This window comes from Elephas maximus, chromosome 3 (assembly GCF_024166365.1).
Source record: "Elephas maximus indicus isolate mEleMax1 chromosome 3, mEleMax1 primary haplotype, whole genome shotgun sequence".
NCBI classification, from domain to species: domain Eukaryota; kingdom Metazoa; phylum Chordata; class Mammalia; order Proboscidea; family Elephantidae; genus Elephas; species Elephas maximus.
Genome location: NC_064821.1, coordinates 193,650,112 through 193,671,493, shown reverse-complemented (window position 1 = coordinate 193,671,493; position 21,382 = coordinate 193,650,112). Strand labels below are relative to the sequence as shown.

Genomic DNA, 21,382 nt, shown 5'->3' with positions numbered 1-21,382 from the left:
GATGTCCTTTTCCAGGGACTGATCACTGCTGACAACATGTCCAAAGTATGTAAGATGCAGTCTCGCCATCCTTTCTTCTAAGGAGCATTCTGGTTGTCCTTTTTTTTTAATAATTTTTATTGTGGTTTAAGTGCAAGTTTACAAATTAAGTCAGTCTCTCACACAAAAACCCATATACACCTTGCTACACACTCCCAATTACTCTCCCCCTAATGAGACAGCCCGTTCTCTCCCACCACTCTCTCTTTTCGTGTCCATTTCGGCAACTTCTGATCCCCTCCACCCTCTCAACTCCCCTCCAGGCAGGAGATGCCAACACAGTCTCAAGTGTCCACCTGATCCAAGAAGCCCACTCCTCACCAGCATCCCTGTCCAACCCATTGTCCAGTCCAATCCATGTCTGAAGAGTTGGCTTTGGGAATGGTTCCTGTCCTGGGCCAACAGAAGTTCTGGGGGCCATGACCACCAGGGCCCTTCTAGTCTCAGTCAGACCATTAAGTCTGGTCTTATGAGAATCTGGGGTCTGCATCCCAGTGCTCTCCTGCTCCCTCAGGGGTTCTCTGTTGTGTTCCCTGTCAGGGGGTTGTACTTCTTAATGTTTAAGCCAATTTAAATTGGATTTCCTGTTACTTGTAGCCGAGAGTACCCCAACGGATATACAAAGATACACTTGCCATTATTTTGCTATGTGATTGTGTTTTTACTTTTTAAAACTATCACCTAGAAAACTTAATATACAAAATTATTTACATGCCTTGATTGTAATCGTAAAATAGTTAAAATATATTGGAAGGAGATGTGCCAAAATTAGCAATGCTTGTCTGTTAGGTGGATTTTTTTTCCTGTTCCTATGAACTTGTATTTTATTTTATGTATTTTCTACAATGATTCTGGTGACGTATCAGGAAAAAAATGCATAGGAAATAAGACTGGAAGACAGAAATGGTTGCTAGGTTTTAGAATCTTGAATTTTTTTTTCCCTCTTCTCTATTTCCCAATTTTCTTATAATGTGCTTGTATTAGTTTTTTAATTTAAAAATGTTTTTAGTTCCTTTACCGAAACTTTTAAAGATCAGGGATTGTTTCTCCTGCTTCCTTTCTCTTTTCTTCTAGTATGTACACATAGTATAAGTTACATAGGACACAACTATGAAAAGTGAATCATTCTGAACTTTAAGGCATGCAGAGAAATCACAAAGAACATTTGCAATGGTCATTATCACCCCAGTACATGACCCCAGAATGTCCCGTTGACTTCTGTTTCTTTTCTTGCAGGGCACTTTTCAGTTTGTAGTGATATAAGTGTGATTATTAACCAGTTTATATATATTTTTTATAATGATATAAGCTCCCCAAGAGCGGGACTCTTGCTTATCAACGCGTTGTATCCCCATTGCCTGGCATATGGCAGACACTTAGTAAATACTGAAGAGAGAACAGAATTGACCCATCTCCGCAAAGCATTTCGGGATCATAAATATTTCCAACCAAAGAAGCAGGCTAATTCTTGGCACTAGGAATAACCATCTCTTCCTCTGGTGGTTATGGTCTTAGAAATTACGTTTTGAAAGTAAAACAGAAAGACTAGAACCAGGAGTCTTAGCTTGCTAAAAGCAGCAAACCAAGTCACCCACCAAAGAGGAACCTCTAGGACCGGACCCTAGAATCTGCATTTTTTATCAGGGGACCCAGGGGATTGTGAATCAGGTAGTCTGGGGATCACACTTTGGAAAACATGCCCTACAACAACCTATTGGAGCCTGAGCATGGACTTCATTCATAGTCATAAGTCTTCCAGAGAATCATGGTGACGTCACTTGTCTATTTAATGTGAATCAGTCTTTATTTTGCACTTGTGTGGTGCATTAACAAATTCAACATACAAGATAGCATTACATATTGTAGGTTAGCGTTACAGCATTATGCAATTTCACACAATTCATGTTAGCTTTTTCTTTTCTTTTTTAAATTTTGACACATTTATTTTATTTTTGAGTTTCATTTTTACAAGAGAAGACACAAGGTAAAGAAAGACGACCACATCGGAGAGGGATCATGGTGAGGGCAATGTCACTGTCACGGCCATAGTAAAAGTCTTCCAAGAAAAGGGACTTGCACTACTCCCTCTCCTGAGCAAGTCGCCCCTGTCCCACAAACCACTTCTCTCTGTTTTCATATCTAGAGCACTATTCATAACCATGTACCTCCTGGCTGTGCTCCACTGAAAAGAACTGAAAGAAGTAATAACTCATAAAGGGACTTTGTTATTAAGAAAAACTCTTGTCTTCCCAAAGGAATCAAGGTGTTCACAGAGGACTGACTCTTGGAAAATCAGAAGTGACCATTCCCTAACCTATTCCTGACCATGAGTGCCTTGTGCAAAAGCTAGGATGTGACTCTCTTGTCTTTCAACTGACCCTTAGGAGGACATATCCTCCTCTACCCTTATCAGTTAGCTCAGGAAGGAATAAGTGAAAGCCAAAGCCAGCTAAGAAACTTTGGGACAGCAAAGTCAAGGGCACGATGGATCAGGCCTGAGGTAGGAGGGAGGAATCCTGCCCTGTCTGCCTCTTTGCCTTTTTCTGAGAAAGACATTGAGGCAGTTCCTAGGCTACAGAACTGTTGGTTTCCCCTGTCACCTCACCACCCACGGCTCAGTAGACCCAAAGAATGCAAGGAATAAAGCTACAAAGAGATGGGGAGGAGAGGAGTGGGGTGAGGCTGTCTTTCCAGACTTATATCAGGAGAAGCTACAGAGGCACACACAGCAGGGCAAAGACCAGACTATCTCCACCTGTTGCTTTGCATTGTTTCTGGGAGGGAAACAAAAGTGGGTTGCTCAGCAATTTCCGATCTTTAGACATTAAGGCGATGAAGAGAAACCATTAAAATTTTTTTTTTTTCGTAATGAGATTTTGGAATTCTCCTGTCAGGTTTACATGAAACTATCTCAAAATGCATTTTTAGAAAAAAAATTATTTTCTTGTACGTATGATACAGTATTTACATTCTGTGAAGTAAAGGATAGACTGGTGGTGTGGACCCAACTGATGTTGAGTTAGTAAATCAGATAATGGGGGATGAGGGTTGACGGGGACAAGAATAGAGAGTGGCCTTTATATCTGCTCAGAACTGCTCTGCGCTGTCAAGAATATGAGCTAAAAAAAAACAAAAAAGGATGGGTGTGGTGTGGGGGGGGGAGGTGCAGAGTGATTTTAAATCCACAAGAGCTAAGGGAACACCAAAGGCAAGTTCATTACCCTCTGCCTGGAGACTCACTCAGCTTTTCAACTGTCTTCTCAGAAGCAAGTTAGAAAGCGATGTTCTGGTATGGAAGTGGACACTTCAACCTTGGCTAATCTTTCAGGCCCTGGTTCAAGCTGTTGCTTATTTGAGTTCCTCTTCAGGCTGGCAAAAATATCTACTGCTATCTAAAGTTACTTATTGTCAAGGAATTCTGTACCATCTGAAAAGTCTCAACATTAGTGACATGGCTGGACTAGGAGTCAGTAGACTTAATTCTAACCCCCGTATGATGATGAATCTCTCTCAACCTCTCTTGGCCAGTGGAAGAAAGAAGGTTAAACTCTGTACTTCTTCCATCTCTCCATCATGTTGTGAGACTTATGAGTTCTAAAAATTAAGCACTTTGTTTTGAGGGAAAGGGTGTTCTGAAAGAATCCAAGTTACCTTTGTTTGTTACTAGTTTAGCCACATGATTCTTTTTAAGACCCACTAGTAAAAAACTCAAGAGAAAGAATCATTTCTGAGGGCCCTTTTCCTTATGGAGCAAAACTAACCTTATGACAGTATCTAAGCAACTTGAGAAGACTCTAAAGCTTCTCAATGGTCAGTATTTCTGGAAAAACAAAGGTTAATTTAATCCTTTAGACTTCTGATGGTTTCCAATCCATCAACCAACAAATGGTAGTCACTTCCATAGACAGCTGCAAAGGGAGATGTCAGTTACCTCATTTCTCCTCTCCTTGTCCTGATACCTGCAAATGGCATTAGGGAGCAGCTGAATGTGTTCATTGTAAGTATTGTATAATTGAATTGGGAGTCTCAAAGCTCCTTTTAGAGAAGTCACCTAGCTTTGTAAACCCAAGTTCTACTTGATAAGTCTGATGTGTTCTATGTACTTGATCAGAACGACAATCAATCCCAGAATGCCTTTACCCTGTCATAGCAGGAGGGCTAACAGCAGAAAATGCCTCGTTTCTCAATGACTCTTTCTTCTGCAAGCTCTGCCTTGTCCATTCCATCTTTGTTTCTTGGTTTACCTCAGACTTCTAGACCTCGAGCTTTGCCAAAGAGCAAAGATGTAAGAGGTAATAGGGAGAAAAGATGGGGATGATGAAAACATGAGGTTTTACAAGAGCAAAATTTTCATCTGCAGAGGTGGGGAGTGAGAGTGACTCACCAGAGAAGCCCAATGAGAGGAGGCTGATTTCAGGTAATCAGCAAATACAATTCGGCACAAAACACAATTGTCCTGGATTAAGATCAGTAACTTGATATTGGTGGTTAGGCTAATTTCTTCAGTTTGTATTAGACATGCAAGTATAAGGTTACATTGTTATATATAGACTTGTAGGGGTCTTTCCCTCTTTTTTTCCCCCCTTTAAATTAAAAAAGAATTTTTTTTTTTCCTAGTGCCTTGCAAAGGAGAAAAATCATCATCACTAAGGATTGGTCATCGGTTGTGGTCACGTAGAGTGTTCTTGGTGGGGTTTGTTTTGTAAGAAATTTTCTTCTACAACTAAAATGAGGTTTTGAATCTGCTTCCCTGTGTCAACTTTCTCCCGCCACGTCCCTCCCCAGCCTGGCCCCTGGGTTAGAGGCGAGGAAAACGGGATTAGTACTCGCTTAGACTGTGCCACTTGGTCACAGGCTTGCGGGGGCTCTCGCAGACCTCTCTCCAGTGTTCGGCACCGTTAGCTGTGACACTGTGCGCCCCCAGGATCAGCCTCCCCACCACCTCATTTTTGGTGGTACGGTCGAAGTCGATGACAAGGAACTCGATGCTGATGTCAGGCAGGAGGTCAGTGGGGATGTCATAGATGAAAGACTCATTGAAGACTGGGTTCAAAGTGCACTTCTTCACATGGGTTTTCTTCTTGGCGATGCGCTTTCTGCCGTAGTAGACGTTCACCTTGACGTAAGGATCTGGGGCCCCCAAAGAGATGAAAAAAAGGGAGACAGGCCTATGACACAGTCCTTTCCTATAATGGTGGTTTCATGTTGGAAAAGAGACCATTTTCATATCTTTGGTGGCCGTCTCTACACAGTCTTTAGTGATTGCACAATAAATACACACTGACCATATGTGAGTCTGTCTGCTTGGACAAGGAACCAAGGAGACCAAGGAGGAATAATACAGAACCACCTCCTCAAGTCAGGTTTTTGAAGAAACCCCAAGACACCAAGAAGCACTTTCAAGGGCACGAATGCCTTCAATCTTCTTCTTCTTCTTTTTTTTTTTTTTTTTTAACTAGAAAGTATCTAGGAATTCATTTCACCAAGAGTACACAGAGCTCTAGGCAGGACACTTTTGAATTCAAATAAAGGGTGGTCCGAATAAACAAAGCCCTATCATGGTTTGAAATGCAGCATCCTAATATTCTAGCTTTCAATTCTCCCCAGATAATTTATGCATTCAAAGCAACTTCAATCGAACTTAATAAGCACACACCATTTATATGCTTTTAATAAAATATCCATGAGGAATAAAGATTCATGAAGAGCTAAGGCCTAAATAAATAAATAAATAAGTGACCAGGAGCTTTCTCCAGGGCTGGCAATCTTTTTCGTAAGTCTCACCTGGGGCAAGGGCTTAGCACCTGGCATGCACATCATTTAAGATGTCTGCCAACTATAAAGAGCCCACTTGCTTACCCAGCTCACCTCCCAGCTAAATCTATTAGATCATTCATCAGGAGGAGGATGCAGACAGAGAGAGGAAGGGATGGAAAGGGAAAGGTACAAGGGGTTCTAAGGTTGGGGGTGGGGGTGTCTGGGCTGCAGGCAAGCAGGGTTGGGGTGATTGACTGTCAGAAATAGGTTGGAGTAAATAGCTGCTACCTGAGAGACCGGTGATATCCATCTTCGGCAAGTGTCTGGCTTTGAGGACCACCACTGTCATTCTCTGTGCCACTGGCTGATATGACAAAGACACCTGGAGCTCCCCTCTGCTAATGCACTTCTGTGAGGAGGAAACATCAGGTGAGAATCCTGGCAGGGGGAGCAAGATGTGGCAGAGAAAGTGTGCAGAGGCAAGGGAAGGGGTCTGGGGAACAACAACCACAGGGATGAGAAAGCTAGATGAAAGGTATTCACCTCCTGGAAAGATGGTACTATTATATTTAACAGAACAGAAAAGAAGAAGTGTTATAATTATAATCCTGGTATTAAATAAAATTATTTTCGTGTAGAGGCAGCATAGCCTAGTGTTTAAGAGCATGGGGCTTTGAGGCCAGACTGGCCTGGATTCAAATCCTGGCTCCCACTTCTCAGCTGTGTGACTTTGGACAAGTTCCTTGATGTCTCTGTACTTCAGTTTCTTCATCTCTAAAATGGAGATAATAATAGTATCTACCTCCTAGGATTATTACCCAAAACCAAACCAAACCCATTGCTGTCAAGTCGATTTTGACTCATAGCGACCCTATAGGACAGAGTAGAACTGCCCCATAGGGTTTCCAAGGAGCGCCTGGTGGATTTGAACTGCTGACCTTTTGGTTAGCAGCTGTAGCACTTAACCACTACTCCACTAGGGTTTCCCTAGGATTATTAGGAGGATAAAATTTGTAAAACACAACAATTATGTGCCTGACACACAGTATACACTATAGAAATGCATTTGCTTCTACTCTCTCATTTTATTCTTGTGATAAAAAAGTTCTAAAGACTGTTTAGTGGGAGATAGGAAACTTGGGTCTGAGTCTTCACTTTGCCACTTACTCACCACATCGCCTTGGGCTAGTCCCTGAATGTTTTGAAGCCTGTCCCTCTGTTTCACGAGGAGGTGACTCCCCACACCTGCTCTGCCTGCCTCCGTGTGTGCAGCCAAGCCTGCCTCCTCCCCGACACTCACATCTTTAATTTTTTTTTCACTTGTGGTGAAGACAGACATACGAAAACATTCACCAACACAACTTCCACATTTACAATTCAATGACCTTGATTACGTATTTCATGTTGTGCCACAATTATTGCTCTCCTTTCCCAGAAGTCTTTATATGTTATTCCAGGCTCTATTTTGAGCTTGAAAGAACTCTAGGGCTCCAAGAACATTTTAAATCTCATTTGGATGCTTACTATATGCCGGTGCTGGGGACCCAGAGCTGACAGGACATAGTTGTTGCTCCCAAGGAGCTTATCATGTGGCAGAACAGACAGTGATGTAAACAAACACTTACTTGTCAGAGAAATAAAAAGCTCTGGGTACCCAGGGGAGGGTGGAGCTGGCTAGATACAGGAAAGGCTTTTCCAGCCCATGTTGGGGCTGAGTTTATGGAAGGTGAGTACGATGCCATGAAGCAATTGGGCAGAGAGGAGAACATGCCGGGCAGAGGGACAGGAATGACTGGCACAAAGGAACGGAGTCCTGAAAGAATGCACTGTGTGGAGAGAATGATGAGAGGTGAGGGTGCCTGCAGTGAGGGTGCCTGACAGGAGAGACAGGCCATGAGCCTGGGGAGGTGAGTGAGGCTAGGGCGAAGGGCTGTGGGCGCCTTAACAAAACAGCAGAGTCAGCAGCATGTGGACAAGAGGAGGCCTGTACATACACACAGGAATGACGCAGTTATTATTATTGTTACTATTATTTCATTATTATTATTTTTCAATGAAAGCTGGAGAATGGCCTCAAGTGGAGAAAGACCAAAGCGAGAACGCTCAGCTAAGAGGCTGCTATAACAAGCTAGGGAAGAAATGAGGAGCAGAACTAGGGCCATAGCAAAGGGAATGATGACGGGGGTAAGATATTTTGAGGAAGAGCTACCAGGATTTTCTAGGTTTGGGTGGCTAGTTGGATGTAAAGCGTAGGGGAAAGGGAAGAGGTGATAAACTATTTCTTGTGTTTCTAGCTTTGAAAGTGGGAGTGAGCCTGGGATAAGGAAAACAAAAGGAGGTAGGTTTGAGTAATTCAGGACATAGTTAGTTAAACTTGGGATAAAATCACCCTTTGATTATCAAGCCTTATTCCTTGTATTCTTCAAAGTCCCAAAGAAATGTCACCTACTCCAGGAATTCTTCTTAGAATTTACTAGACTTAGAACTAGACTTTGAACAGACCTTACTCATCACCAGCCTTATATATTTTACTTAGCCACAAAAACGACTTGTTGTTACCTACTGAGTGCCAGGTACTCTGCTAGAGGCTAGAGCTGTAAAGATGAACAATAAGGAGCCACAAACTCAAGAAGCTTTCAGGCTAGAGAACCACCAGCTCAGGTGTGTCTGAAGCAGGAGAGAATAGCAAGTTAGCACACCACTGAAAAAAACAAGGTAATTACTTTATGACTTACCTAATAATCTGTACTTTAATTATAGGCTTTAAATGATCTCAAGGAATGAAACTGTGATATTTTGCATGACTTTAAAAATTTCATGAGTCTATATTTCATACCAGAGGCATATGGAAATGTCTCTCATAGGGCATAAAATATAACTAACTAAAATTTAAAGTAACCTTTAGCTTTTGAAATTAAAGTTCAAAAGGGACTAGACTTTAAAGAATAGTTTCGTGGTTTATCTCTGCTAGATTGAAGCCTGGCATTTTGACCTTACACAAAAAAAAAAAAAAAAAAAATTTTTTTTTTTTTTTATAATATACATACTGCCTCCTCTTGATTAAATATGTGGAAAGCACTCTTAGCCAGTTTAAAATCTCAGGCTGGTTGCCCTTGCCAACCACTATAGTTCCGGGCTGCTTTCTTTTGCTATGAGTCAGAATACAAATGGAGAATGTAAACGCAGTTTTACTATTAGCCACATCAAACGGCATCAGGAAAGTAATCCCTGATGAAAAAGAAAACCAAATGCCTTCCAAGGCATTCAGAGCTGAGCTATCTGAAATAGCACTCGCTAGCTACATGTGTCTATTTAAATTTTAATTTAAATTCACAAAAATTAGATAAATTTAAAAAATTTAATTGCTCAGTCATACTAGCCATATTTGTGCTCAATAGCCACATGCGCCTTGTGGCTATCATGTTGGGACAGCACAGATATAGAACATTTCCATCATCACAGAACATTCTATTGGACCACACCAATCTAGAAAGAACTTCTGGATGGTCTGGGCCACTGCTCCCCTCCATCTGCATGAATGAAATGTTAACTAGATTTGATACCTATTTCTAGGGCTATCATTGAGTATGGAGTATCTAAATATTAAATATACAATTTAAAATATAATTCTAACTACACACAGAAGGATCAGTGGGAGTGAAAATGAAAATTTAATTTAAAAAATGAAGAGCTTTATTCATAAGTATAATATTGATTACAAGATTACAGCTTAGGTTTTCTGATTACTTGTGTAAAACTCTGTTCCCTAAATCATCCATTATAGCAAACTCTTCCTAATTTAAATCCTCACGCCCCTTGCTTAGTTCTTTGGGAAAGCAGACGACTTCTGGTCACCTTTTATATAATTTTTTCCCTTAAAATAACTCCTCAGGCAAATGGGCAGAATGCCCACCAGCCTCCAGGCACCCCTTTGTGAAGCCCAAATGCAGCCACACCACCACCTGAATACCACTGGATTCTTCATGAAAGGCCAGAGTTTAACATTCCCTCATTCTTCCTCCCCTTCTCTTTCCACCCAATTCCCATTCCAAGTAGTACTTTCAATAGCTCTTTCTTTTGAAAGAGCCATTGAGGGCTGGGAGCGAGCTCTGTTTCCCAGTCCCTTGGTCTAGTGAGGCAAAGACTCTGTTGGGGGCAGGCAAGCAGAAGGACAAAGGAAAGAAAGGGTTTTATCCACGCCTGACAGAGCTGGGAGGCTTTGCTCTCAGAGAGTGGGCTCCTTTCTGCTTCGTGGAAGAGAAGAACAGGAGCAGTGGTCCTAAAGAATACATTCAGATGAAACAAATACTTAGGCGAGGGATGTCTATTTTCCTGTAGTAGGGCTTCTTCTAGAGAGATTTTCTAGCCACAGAGCCCTTGCACTGGGTGGACCAGCAGATCCTCAATAATCTTTAATGGGGCCAAAAGCCGTAAGGGCCACCTCTACCCTAAATCACAACCATGGGGAAACAAATGGAACAAAACCCTTAACATTAGATGATGACTCCTGGGGAATTGACATTCCTTTTTCTTTCTTTTCTGATCTGTTTGGCTAGGCTGGATGACCTCTAAGGTCCCTTTTGACTCTGAGATTTTCTGAATCCTCCCATTCCCATGACCATTGTCCCAGGTCATCAACACCAGGTCTGGGTAGTAGAAAGACAGGAAATGGTTTGGAGAACAATGACCTGAAGAAATTAGGAGGAGTCTAACTACTCTCTATTATCCAACTCTATGTACTTTTTAAGCCACTTTTTCCCTCTGTCTCTTCTTTATCCCCCAGCCCTCTCTGCATCACCTCCCTTCTCCTTGTGGAGGATTTATATGGGAACGTAAATTCACTTTAATTTCCATCTGAGTAAAATATTAGAAAATAATGCTGCTACTGCTGGGGGGTGGGGGGGTGGGGGGGGGTGGGGGGGAGATCTAGTTCCAAAATCCAACTCAGAGATTTTGGGGGCATTATCCACTGTTTTAGAGTCTATACTGTGACCTCCTTTCACTAATAATCAAGGGTTAATTTTTAATACTTCTTTTGTCTTCCCGTATATTCGTAAGAGCTGAGAGTGCTCTTACAAAGTAACCCCATTAGCCTTCACAAAGCACCCGAGAGGGAAACTGAGGCCCAGAGGGGTAACTGCTTGTCCAGAGTTATGCACTGAAATGGAGACAGTCAGAAACGATGAACAGTCCCTAGCTTTTCCCACAGGACCATATTGTGATAATGGGAAGGACAAGAGAGGAATTCTCTGTTAAAGGCCAGGAAATGCAGTTGGAACAGGGGTATGAGGTTGTCTAGAGTAATAAAATTCTTACCAGTCTCCACCTAGGAATCTTTGAAGGAAGATAATTTGGCCCCAAATTGTAAGACCAGAAAAAAGTTCTTTACAGACGGTGTGGAATAGTCCACAGCAGCTTTAGCCAATGTTTGCCAAGAAGAGATCCAAAAAGGGCAGACTCTTGGCTACAGTAGGAAGGGTTTGGGGTAGACATCTGGAGGCTGCTCTATTAGGGAATTACAGGAATGAATGAGTAAGGACATGACCGTCTGTCTCAGGCTGGAACACAGGGGGAAAAGGGCTGGGGAAGCCTAGGAGGTTGGGCAATTCTGGTGTGGGGCTGCCCGGGTTCTTGCTACGGGCCTCACCCAGGGTATATGCTGCTCAGGACCCAGCCCGGGCTTATCCCTCCTGAAGGGAGTTAATAAAGTGGAAAGAAACTTGGCTCTTGCCAAGAGCCCCTGGCAGTTTAGTCAATGCCATTGTCTGTGCTTTCTGCCCAATGCCCTGGATTTGAGGCTGTTTGTTCCCAGACCAAATCAGTCCCCTGTCCTTGCCAGTCTCTCCCAGCTATAGCTTGGCACAGAGCCATTCTCTACCCCCAGGCATGGGCTGCAAGTACAGGAGCCGTCTGGAAAAGTCCAGTTAGCTGGGGCCCTAGGGAAGGGTGTGTTGGAAGGGATTCTCTGGGAGGAGGGTAGATGAAGGCAGGGAATGTGGCACTAGAGCTGCTGAAAAGGGGAGTCAGGAAACAGGGGTGGGGGTTTGCAGAACCCTGAGGAAAAGAGATGAGGGGAAATGAAACAGGTCACCGCTGAAGTTTCTGTCTGTATAGGCTGCATCCAACCTCAGTGGACAGAAGAACTTCTGTTGTGTTGGACTCTAGGATGTCTCATTGTATCCTGGCATTGAGCCCTTGCCTTGCTTATGCCCTGACTAAGTGCCTTTAACATTTTTCAAAATTCTTGGACTTCCCTGGACCCTGTGAGGTGGAGCTGAGTGTGCCATGTGGCAGTAGCAGTTCCTTTGGTCAATGGCATGGCTGGGCTGACTGCAGAGGAACAGGTGCCCACTATGCAGCGGGGAAGGCAAGAGGACATGCCAGAGGGGAACAGCTCTCTGTCTCCCCTCTCTAGGCCTGGCAAGCTGTCCTTCTTCAGGGGGCAAACCTTGTTCCCAGAAGCTCACTTCACACTTTTTCCCTGTAGGCCTGGGAGCCTCTTCTGTTCAGTTCTGAGCCTCCTGCTTCTCCACTGAGGCCAGGTTGGGCTTGCAGGTGGAAAAGGCATCAAGGGATCAGTATGGTACCTATAGGCAGGGCTCTTTCTGGGAGATAGGCAGGTGTTTTCAGTGGCCTCAATACCCTTTCTTGGGGCCCTGGTGGCGCAGTGGTTAAGAGCTTGGCTGCTAACCAAAAGGTCGGCAGTTCGAATCCACCAGCAGCTCCTTGGGAACCTCATGGGGCAGTTCTACTCTGTCCCATAGGGTTGCTATGAGTCGGAATTGACTCGATGACAATGGATTTGGTTTTTGGTTTGGATATCTTTTCTGAATCTCCTACCTGCTTTTCCCTGTAAGAGTTTTTTTTTTTTTAAGGAAGCCTCTCTTGTCTTCCATCTCTTTGTCAAAACAAAATATAAATATCCATAAGCCATATATATCTCATAGGATCAAGCTTTATTAATAATAGAAGTAATGACAATCATAGTAGTTACAATGTACTAAGTGCTTACTATACAATTTACTATGTAAACTCATTATCTGACTTAATTCCTATAAGAAACTGAGATTCAGAGAAGTTAAACAGCTTGTCCAAGGTCACTTAGCTGGTAGAATTTGGATTCAAACTCAGGTCTGTCTTCAAAGTCCTTGGTATTAATCACTTATGTTATCTCCTGCACAAGGAATGAAACTCTTAAGTGTAAAATTTCAACAACTTCCTTCATAACACCTACCACGTTCACTATACGGTAATTGCCAAGATTATTTATCTCAACTAGAGTGAGAGCTCCTCAAGGGCAATAATATGCCAGCTGTATTATCTCACTGGAGCCTCATAACTATGTAAGGTAATATCATCTTCATTTTACAGATGAAAAAACAATGTTTAAGCCTCATGTAACTCACCCACGTCACACAGCTGGAAAGTGGTGAACTAGAAGTAAACTCAGTTCAACTCCAGAGCCCGAGTGCTTAACCACAGCACTACACTGCCTCCCCAGTTGTGGAAGAATGAATGAACTAGTGGGGATGGGATGGGGATATATTTATTGTACCCCTGAATTACAGCTCAAGACCCAACGCAGGCTTGAGGAGGAGGAGGGGGAAAACACAGGATGGAGGGCTCTCATCCTCTTTTGAACGCAAACCGAAAGGAGAGGAGGAATGGATGGAGGGTCTGGGGCTGAGGTTCAGGCCTGGGTAGAATGCCAGAAGGGTAGAGCAATCCATTAAACTGCATTTGTTAAATTTATTAAAAGATATATACATGACACTATTTAAACGTCTAGGTTTGGGTTGGGAAAGGGAAGCTGAGGGAAAAATTACTGAACTATTTTCAGTTTCTCAGCTGTGAGAAATAAGTTCACTGGAGGCAGATCATTTGAGAGGAAATTAGCTCCCATATCCCTGATATGAAGGAAGGTCTGGGAGTAGTGGGCCAGCCTGCTCCGAACAAGATGGTACAGCATCAGGGTGCCAATCACTAAGTAAAATTTCTGAAGTTACCTGCCACTCTCTTCTCAGGAAGTGGCTCCTTTGGGGAGACTTTACCTGCCAGGTCCTGCATCCTACTCTGATCACTGCTTATCCTTTTGATAGCCAAGAGCTTCATCTTTACAGCCCCTCTTTGCCACCCATCCCACCCCTATTTTTCTCTCCATTCTTCCTCCCAAGATATTGTCTCTCCCAACCTGTCACCCTTCCCCAACACAGCCTTCCTCACCTGGATGTTCCTCTTGATGATGTCCCTGGTCAGCTGCACCTTGCCTGTGCTGGGGTCCACCCCAGCCAACGGCACCATGACCTCCCCGATGACGTCATCCCGGGAGAAGCGGTCAAAGCTGAGGACGAGGAAATGCAGCACCAGGTCCTGCAGCTGGCTGTACGGGATGCCATAGAAGGTGAAGGTCTCGTCAAACACGGGGTCCAGGGTCTTCCGCAGCACTCTGGTCTTCACCCGATGCCGCTTGTCAGGAAGGATGGTCATTTTGATGTAGGGGTCAGAGCCCTGGGTCTGGTCATCCATCACTGGCAGTCCATGGGCCTCCTGGATTGTCACCACCAGAGCTTTTTTGGGGAAGTTATAGTCCACTGAGAAGGTGAGGGATCCTAACATGACATCTTCCTCTGGAGATGATGGAGAAGTGGTTTTGCTCTCTGCAGGGGTCAGGCTAGCAACAGGGCTCCTCAGTTCTTCCCCATAGTCTACTTTAATGGGTAATTGGTCTATACAAGATTCAGAGTTAGGGCCCCTGGGAGCCTTGTCTTGGCTGAGCAAGCCCGCCTCTGCTGCGTCCACCAACAGGTTCCCACGTCCACCTTCCCTCCCAGGGCCATCTTTGTCTCTTCGCACTTTGATGATTTTCTTCTTGTTGCTGAGGGTCTCTGGGTATATACTGATGCCTTTGAGCATGTGAATGAACTTGTAGGGGGGGTTCTTGTGCTTCTTTTCAGCCTGCTGGTGGCAGCATGTCCAGACAAAGACGGTCACGGAGACACACACCACCAGCACAGAGGCCCCGATGAGGCCAGCCACCACTGGTGACACATCTGAAGTTGGAGACCAAAGATGTGTCAAGGCAGGTAAACCCCAGTCCCTGACCTGAGATCCCCTGCTAAGTACCTCTACCAGAGCTAAGCTAACCCACAGTCTATCCGCCAAAGCAAAACTTGCTCATCTAAGCTTTAGAGCTTGTCCCTTCTCTTGGCTCTTCCTTCCCACCAAATCTGGCTGAAATGTTCATATTCTCCAGAAAGCCTTTCTTGAGATACCCCACCTGGCTCACTATTCTTTTCTTGACCTTCCTTCAGCATTTATGAACTTGGTTTGCTCACATTGATTTGTGTTTCCTATAAAGCTTCTGTGATAGTATTCTAAGGTCACCTTTTTACACGGGAGCCTGTTCACCTCAACTGTTACACAAAGGGCTTGGGCTATGTCTTTGGTTTTTGGAGGATATTCCATAGCATCTAGTGTGAAATTTGCAAACAGTAGGCCAGTGCTGACTCACTGACAGGCATGGTGAAGTGGAAGAATGTAGAGCTGAGTTCAGATAGAGTTTTGGCAGGATGCTGCTAAAGGGTGGTAAAAGTGGGTGGGTGGTAAAAAGAACTCTGGGTTTACATACTTTGAAGATACATTTCAAAATTTGTTCTCAACTCCTAGGTATTTTAAATGTAAGTATTTTAAATAGGAAGAAATAGGGGTGGTGGAAAATGTCACATCTTTGTTCAAATATCACCTTCTCAGTAAGGTCTTTCCTTACTATCCTATTTAAAAGTATAACCTTCTCTATTCTTGTCACCCATACTTTCTAGCTCTGTTTTATTTTTCTCCATATGCCTTATCACCATGTGATATATATATGTATATATATATATTTTACTATTTATTGTCTTTTCTCCACTAGAATGTAAGCTTCACAAGGACAAGGATTTTTTGTCCGTTTCATACATTGTTGTATCCCAAGCACTTAAGACACATAGCAGGCAGGTAGTATATATTTGTTGAATAAATTAATAACTTAAGAGCAACAATTTTTTTTCCCTTCCCTCTCTCTAGTCTTATATTTTCCCACAAAAACTAGGCCCCTGACTTAGATCATTTAAGTTTGGGCTTTTTCCCCCCTCAAGTTTTTTGAAGGCAAATTAGGCTTAGGCCTGAAAGTTCAAGATAATGCCTGTAGTTTTCCATATTACTTTTTAGGGGAAGACTTAGGTAGGTTGGAGAGAACTTAGAAAATAAACATAATTCCAGCTATTCCAGTTTCTGCCTGGGACACCTTCCACCAGTTATCTGCATGGCTCACTCCTTCACTTACTGCAGGCTTCTGCTCAAACCTCACCTTATCAGAGAAGCATTCTTTGACTGTCCTGGGTGAGATAATATCCCCATCGCCCAGTTTTATTTTTTTTATGTACTAGTCACCCCTGACAGTTATTTATTTGTCTGTCTTCCCTCATTAGGTAAGCTTCATAAGAATAGAGATTTTGTCTGTTTCGTTCATGGCCATATCCCCAGGTCCTAGGACCATGTGGCATATAGTAAGTGCTCAGTGAACAACTGAGTTAGTAAATTCAAAACAGCCTTCACAGATTAGAAAAAGAGGATGAGGTCAATATAATTACATGTAATAGGGATAAATGTAAAATGTCGTTTGGGCTTAAAAACCCATCTATAGGCAATAGGAGACATCACTTGACAACCAAAAAAACAACCACACCCACTGCCTTCGAGTTGATTCCGACTCAGCAACCCTACAGGACAGAGTAGAACTGCCCCAGAGGGTTTCCAGGAGCACCTTGTGAATTTGAACTGTCGACCTTTTGGTTAGCAGCTGTAGCTCTTAATCACTATGCCACCAGGGTTTCCCACCTGAAAACAATTTGTGCAAAAATGACTTAGTAGTTTAGATGGTCACAAGCTTGGACTATAATTAGGCAAATGCCACCTCATATGAGGAACACAATCTCTGGATCACAGGAGAGGTAGGTATAATTTCATCTGCACTGGACACACACATGTGGAGTTTTCTGTCTAGCACTGACAATGATAAAATTGTGTGTGTGAGGACATTTACCATGTTCCTGCCAGGGATCATGCTAGAACTTTCTCTCTATGAATCAAAGAATTCACTGAAATAAGTACCATAAAAAAAAAAAAAAGGAAAAGAAATAGGTATATTTAATATCACCACTTTGCAATTAAAGAAACTGGGGTCTCAGAAATCTGCCCAAGGTCACATACTAGCAAATGGCAGTGATGCAATTTAAACTCTCATCTGCCTGACAACAGAGCCCATACTCTACATTATGGATAATGTAGACTAAGGATAGGAAAAGATCTGTGAATCCATATCAAATGAGGAAAGATTGAAGGAACTGGAGCTGTGGGTGGGGATCTATGAATAATAACAACTGTCTTCAACTATGTAAGGCATTTTGATGGAAGAGGGTCTGATTTGATCTTACTTTGGAGGGCAGAACCAGCACCAAAGCATACAGGCTACAGAGAGACAGCTTCTGACTCAATGAAAGGAGAAAAATTATTATTAGAATTGTCTCACTATGGTCCAGGTTGTTCATGAGGCAGTGATTCTCTAAAAATTTTCAAGCAGATTGGATCACCAATAGTCAGGCTTGTTCTAAAAAAGATTTCTTCCACGAGGATTGGACTAGATGATCCCTGAAATTCCTTCTACCTCAAACATTCCACGGTTCTATGAAAGTTGGAACTGGGCAAGAAAAGAAGGGGTTATATTGTAAAATAAGACAGATAACCACTATTACCAAACTAAATCGAGATGACCATGTTCATGGTCATATTGAATATAACAGTGTTTAGTCTTCAGAGCATTAAATGAAATAAGAGCCATCAGGGAGAGGTTTCACAACATGGAGACACTCCTGGTGGTAAGCTCATTGAAGGCAGGGCAAGGACAGCATCCTGTTTATCTCTGAATCCCTCAGAGTCTCTTGCATTTAATAGGAACTCAATAAATATTTGTTTGAGCAACTGATTAGATTCAATCGTCAATCAGAATGGGCACACTCTGAAGAAATGGCTCTCCATTCACCAGTCAGGAACTTTCCTGCATGTTGGCTTGCAACTGATCCATGAGACTGAGCATTGTCACTCTAAGAAGAGGAAAGCAGGGAACCACCAAGACAGATATGTTTTTGAGAATGATTTGGGAGGAATATCTAAAGGTCTAGGTTAGGAGATATCTGGGCCATCCTTTTAGCTCTACCGTAGCTTTACTCTGTGATCTTGAGGGAACCACTGTTCTTTATAATGCATCTACTTTTATTGTTACAAAATGGAGGTGGAAGCAATAAGAAAGAAGATGAAGGATTCTCATCTTTCAGGACAGAGAAAGAAAAAAAGCGAGACAAATGAACCCATTTGTGGATTATCTGGGTGCTTTCCCTCTCTTCCCACATTCTTCTTCATTTAGTATTGGTTAACCCTGTCTTTCTCCCCCACACCCAATGCAGTGAACTAGTAAAAGAAGAGATGTTGAAACTCAGAGCCCCTTGTCTTGCTTTACTGAAATGCTTGGTGGGAAAAGGAAATTGGAACTAATGGCTAGAGTGAGTGTTTTAGAATAGCTATAAATTGCAGTGACCCGTGCTCCTTGTTCCCTTTGTCCTCCAAGGTCACAGATAATTGAGTGTTGGCTTGGTGCATCTCTCAAGCTCTACAGTGTCTGATAGCTACAATGAAGTGCTCTGTGAGACATGAAAAAGTCAGGAGCGACAGTTCTCTATGCAAGAAATCATCTATAAGGGTCCAGAGACCTGCAAGATACAGCTGGGCTATGCCGAAGTCTCTCAGCCTCTGACCGGACCTGCTTATTCACACTTCCTTTCCTCAACTTAACCTTCCCCTGTCAAGTACTCTAGTGTGATGACAAAGGGTAAACTTTGGCATCAACCAGACATTGTTTCAAATCCTCACTAGATTGCTTGACTTTAGGCAAGTTGGTTTATCTCCCTGAGCCTTAGTTTCCTCATCTGGCAAATATATATATATCATTATATGTTATAATATACATTACACAAGAGTGTATTTGTAAGGATTAAATAAAATGTAGCATGTAAAAGGCTGATAAAATTTCTTTTCCCTTTTCCACTAAAATAAATTATTATATTATGCTCCACTCCACTTACTTTTCCAAGGGACCTGGAACTGCAATTAGAGAAAGGAATTTGTTGAAAGAAGATATAACAAGATAAAGAGCAGGAGGAAAAGCGTGGGGTACTCATATGATCACAAAAGGGACTTCCATTTTGGAAATTTAGAACTCAAAGAGTAGAGACACGGAAGGTGATGTGGAAGGCTGAAATACAATAAGGATTTAGCCTTGGAGTGGGAACAAGTAGCTAATGAGCATCAAGATCTATTGTCTGGACACTTACCCCTACCTGATATCTTCTTGCTGATACTGAGGGGATACACACACTGTTCTGCTCACTTCCATGTACCTCTGACTGGTGAGTGAGAAAAGCCATTTCCTAGCTGGATTGTGTCCCCACCTATATATTTGGGTCTGGATGCTCGAGCTTTCTGGATTGTCTGAGGGGTAGAATCCCTTAAAGAATATTAACGAACCCGGACGGGCAACAATTCTCATTGGCTTCCCACATCTTAACTGGTGTAGAATTGGGAGAAGAAACGGGGCAATTTAATTTTATTTTTTGACCAGTAAAGTATAGCACAGAAAGTTGATTGCTTTTCTATAACGTTTTGGAGGATTGCCCCAAAGAGGAAAAAACTTGCCGTTCAAGCTTTTCTTTCTCACCTCCTTCCCTATTTTCTACTCCACTCTGCTCCAGGGAGTTTAACTGATCCTGGAGCCCACAGGGCTGGGTTGGGGACCAGCCGTTCTGAGATGACGTAATGCTTTCTCTAGTACACAAAGCGGCCTCCTCCGGCTAGGCCTCTCTCGCCCCTCCCCCTCAGGCCTGGATCGGGGCCCCCGCCAGCACCAGCGTGGTTGAGTCCCCCTTTTTGAAAAGCCAGCCCCAGGGAAACAGGGAACAAAGGCCCTGGAAGGAGAGCCGAGGCGCTGCCAGGAGTCTCAGAAATAGACATCACGTCATCCCCCCCCCCCAGCCCAGCAGCGCCCAGCGCCATTTGGTAGCATCGGACGGACCCCACCATTACGAAGCAGAATGGAGCTTGCAGGGCTCACATTTCCTTCCAGCCCCAGCATCCAGCTGACCGGCTTAAGGAGTGGCTTCCTTCTGCTCCCCTCCCCCGCGCCCCCGCTTTCCCCAAAGACCGTCGCCTCCCCTGGCTGCCAGCCACACATCCCACGGTCTCCAAGCTGCCATCTTGATGCCCCATCCCCCTTGCCACCTCCCTCCTCCGCATCCCTAAAGAAGGAGGGGGAGGAAGGGGCACCGCCCTGCGTGCCCCAAGGGGGAGGGCTCGGCCTACCCCACATCTCCTCCCCCAGAAGGAGGGGTTCACATCTTCAGCACGCTCGCTGTTTCTCACCTCCGACAGTGCTGACAGTGCACCATACGAGGTTTTAACATCCTGGATTTACCCCCTCCCTCCCGCTGTGTCTCTGGCCTTACCAGCCCCTGCAGCCCATCGCTCAAGGCTAGGCCCTGTCCACTGCCCCCTACCTACCACCACATGCCGGATTCTAGCGGGGCTGGCACTTGCAGGCCCTAGTCTTGGTTTCACTCCCTGGCCAGGCACTAGGCCCTATTGGCTTTGCAACGATTTCGACCACCCCAAGATTAGTTTACCCGACTCTACTTACCAAAGCTAGGTCGGATATTGGTGATCTCAGCCATGTCGTAATCAGAGGCTGTTTCTGTAAATGCTTTTGCAGTGGTCAGGCAGCTCTGGGATCTCCCGGCCAGTTCAGGGGCTGCCACTGTAGAGGGATAGGTCAGGGGAGGGGGAAGGTATCTGGCGGACGCCTTCTGCGACGGTCCAGTCCCTGGTTGCCAGCTGCCGTCGTCTCTTAAGATGCTCCAGGGATGCTCTGAGCTAAGGATACAGGTGCAGCCAGACTGGTCCTGATGCGAGGTAGGCTCCGCCTTCTTCCGAACAGCCCTCGGCAGAAGACTCCACCTCTGTCCGAATAGTTCCGGAAGTCTGGCCACGCCCCCTTCCGGAAGATCTCCCGGGGGGCGTCCCTCCCACCGCCGAGATTTCTAGAGAAAGTGGCCTCGCGCTTAAACCCTGGAGGCCAGAGTGAGGACTGTATTTACACTATCAGATGAGCTTGACTTGATGAGATCCTATAGATCTTGTGATACCAGTTCCTTGGACTTAATATAGCAGCAAAATGTTCTGGGTGAGAGAGAGTATGGGATTTTGGAAAAACAAAATTCTGTACTGCTTGAATTTCATTATCAATGGCCCATTATTGTTACATATTTCTGAGACCACTAAAGGTTATTATGGAAATTTTCTTAAACTCCAGAATCTCTGATTTAAAACTAAACCCTGGTTTCATTAGGAAAAATAAGTAAATAAAACTAAGCCTGATTTTGACTGCACAACTCTGATAATTTTCTAAGTCATTTAATTGTACACTTAAAATGGAGGGATTTTGTCG

At 43.8% G+C, this 21,382-nt stretch overlaps 1 protein-coding gene across 2 annotated transcripts; it reads right to left on the bottom strand.

Annotated features, from left to right (window-relative positions):
* Positions 1-1,867: 1,867 nt before the first annotated feature.
* SYT11 (synaptotagmin 11) lies at positions 1,868-20,863 on the bottom strand. 2 transcript variants are annotated; one of them, XM_049880733.1, is made up of 4 exons: positions 20,576-20,863; positions 14,020-14,846; positions 6,082-6,205; positions 1,868-5,169 (listed from the first exon to the last, which is right to left on the bottom strand). In XM_049880733.1, exons 1-4 carry the CDS (start codon positions 20,607-20,609, stop codon positions 4,859-4,861), a joined length of 1,296 nt encoding a protein of 431 aa, XP_049736690.1. In that variant the 5' UTR covers positions 20,610-20,863; the 3' UTR covers positions 1,868-4,858. The 2 variants fall into 2 exon arrangements, with proteins under 2 accessions (XP_049736690.1, XP_049736691.1); XM_049880734.1 differs by having other exon boundaries at positions 6,085-6,205.
* Positions 20,864-21,382: the final 519 nt, after the last annotated feature.

Coding starts and splice junctions, on each gene's coding strand:
- SYT11 (XM_049880733.1), bottom strand. CDS start 20,609: ATGGCTGAGATCACCAATATCCGACCTAGCTTTG. Junction 14,847..20,575: donor CAATATCCGACCTAGCTTTG/GTAAGTAGAGTC, acceptor CTCCAACTTCAG/ATGTGTCACCAGTGGTGGCT. Junction 6,206..14,019: donor TCATCAAGAGGAACATCCAG/GTGAGGAAGGCT, acceptor TCCTCCTCACAG/AAGTGCATTAGCAGAGGGGA.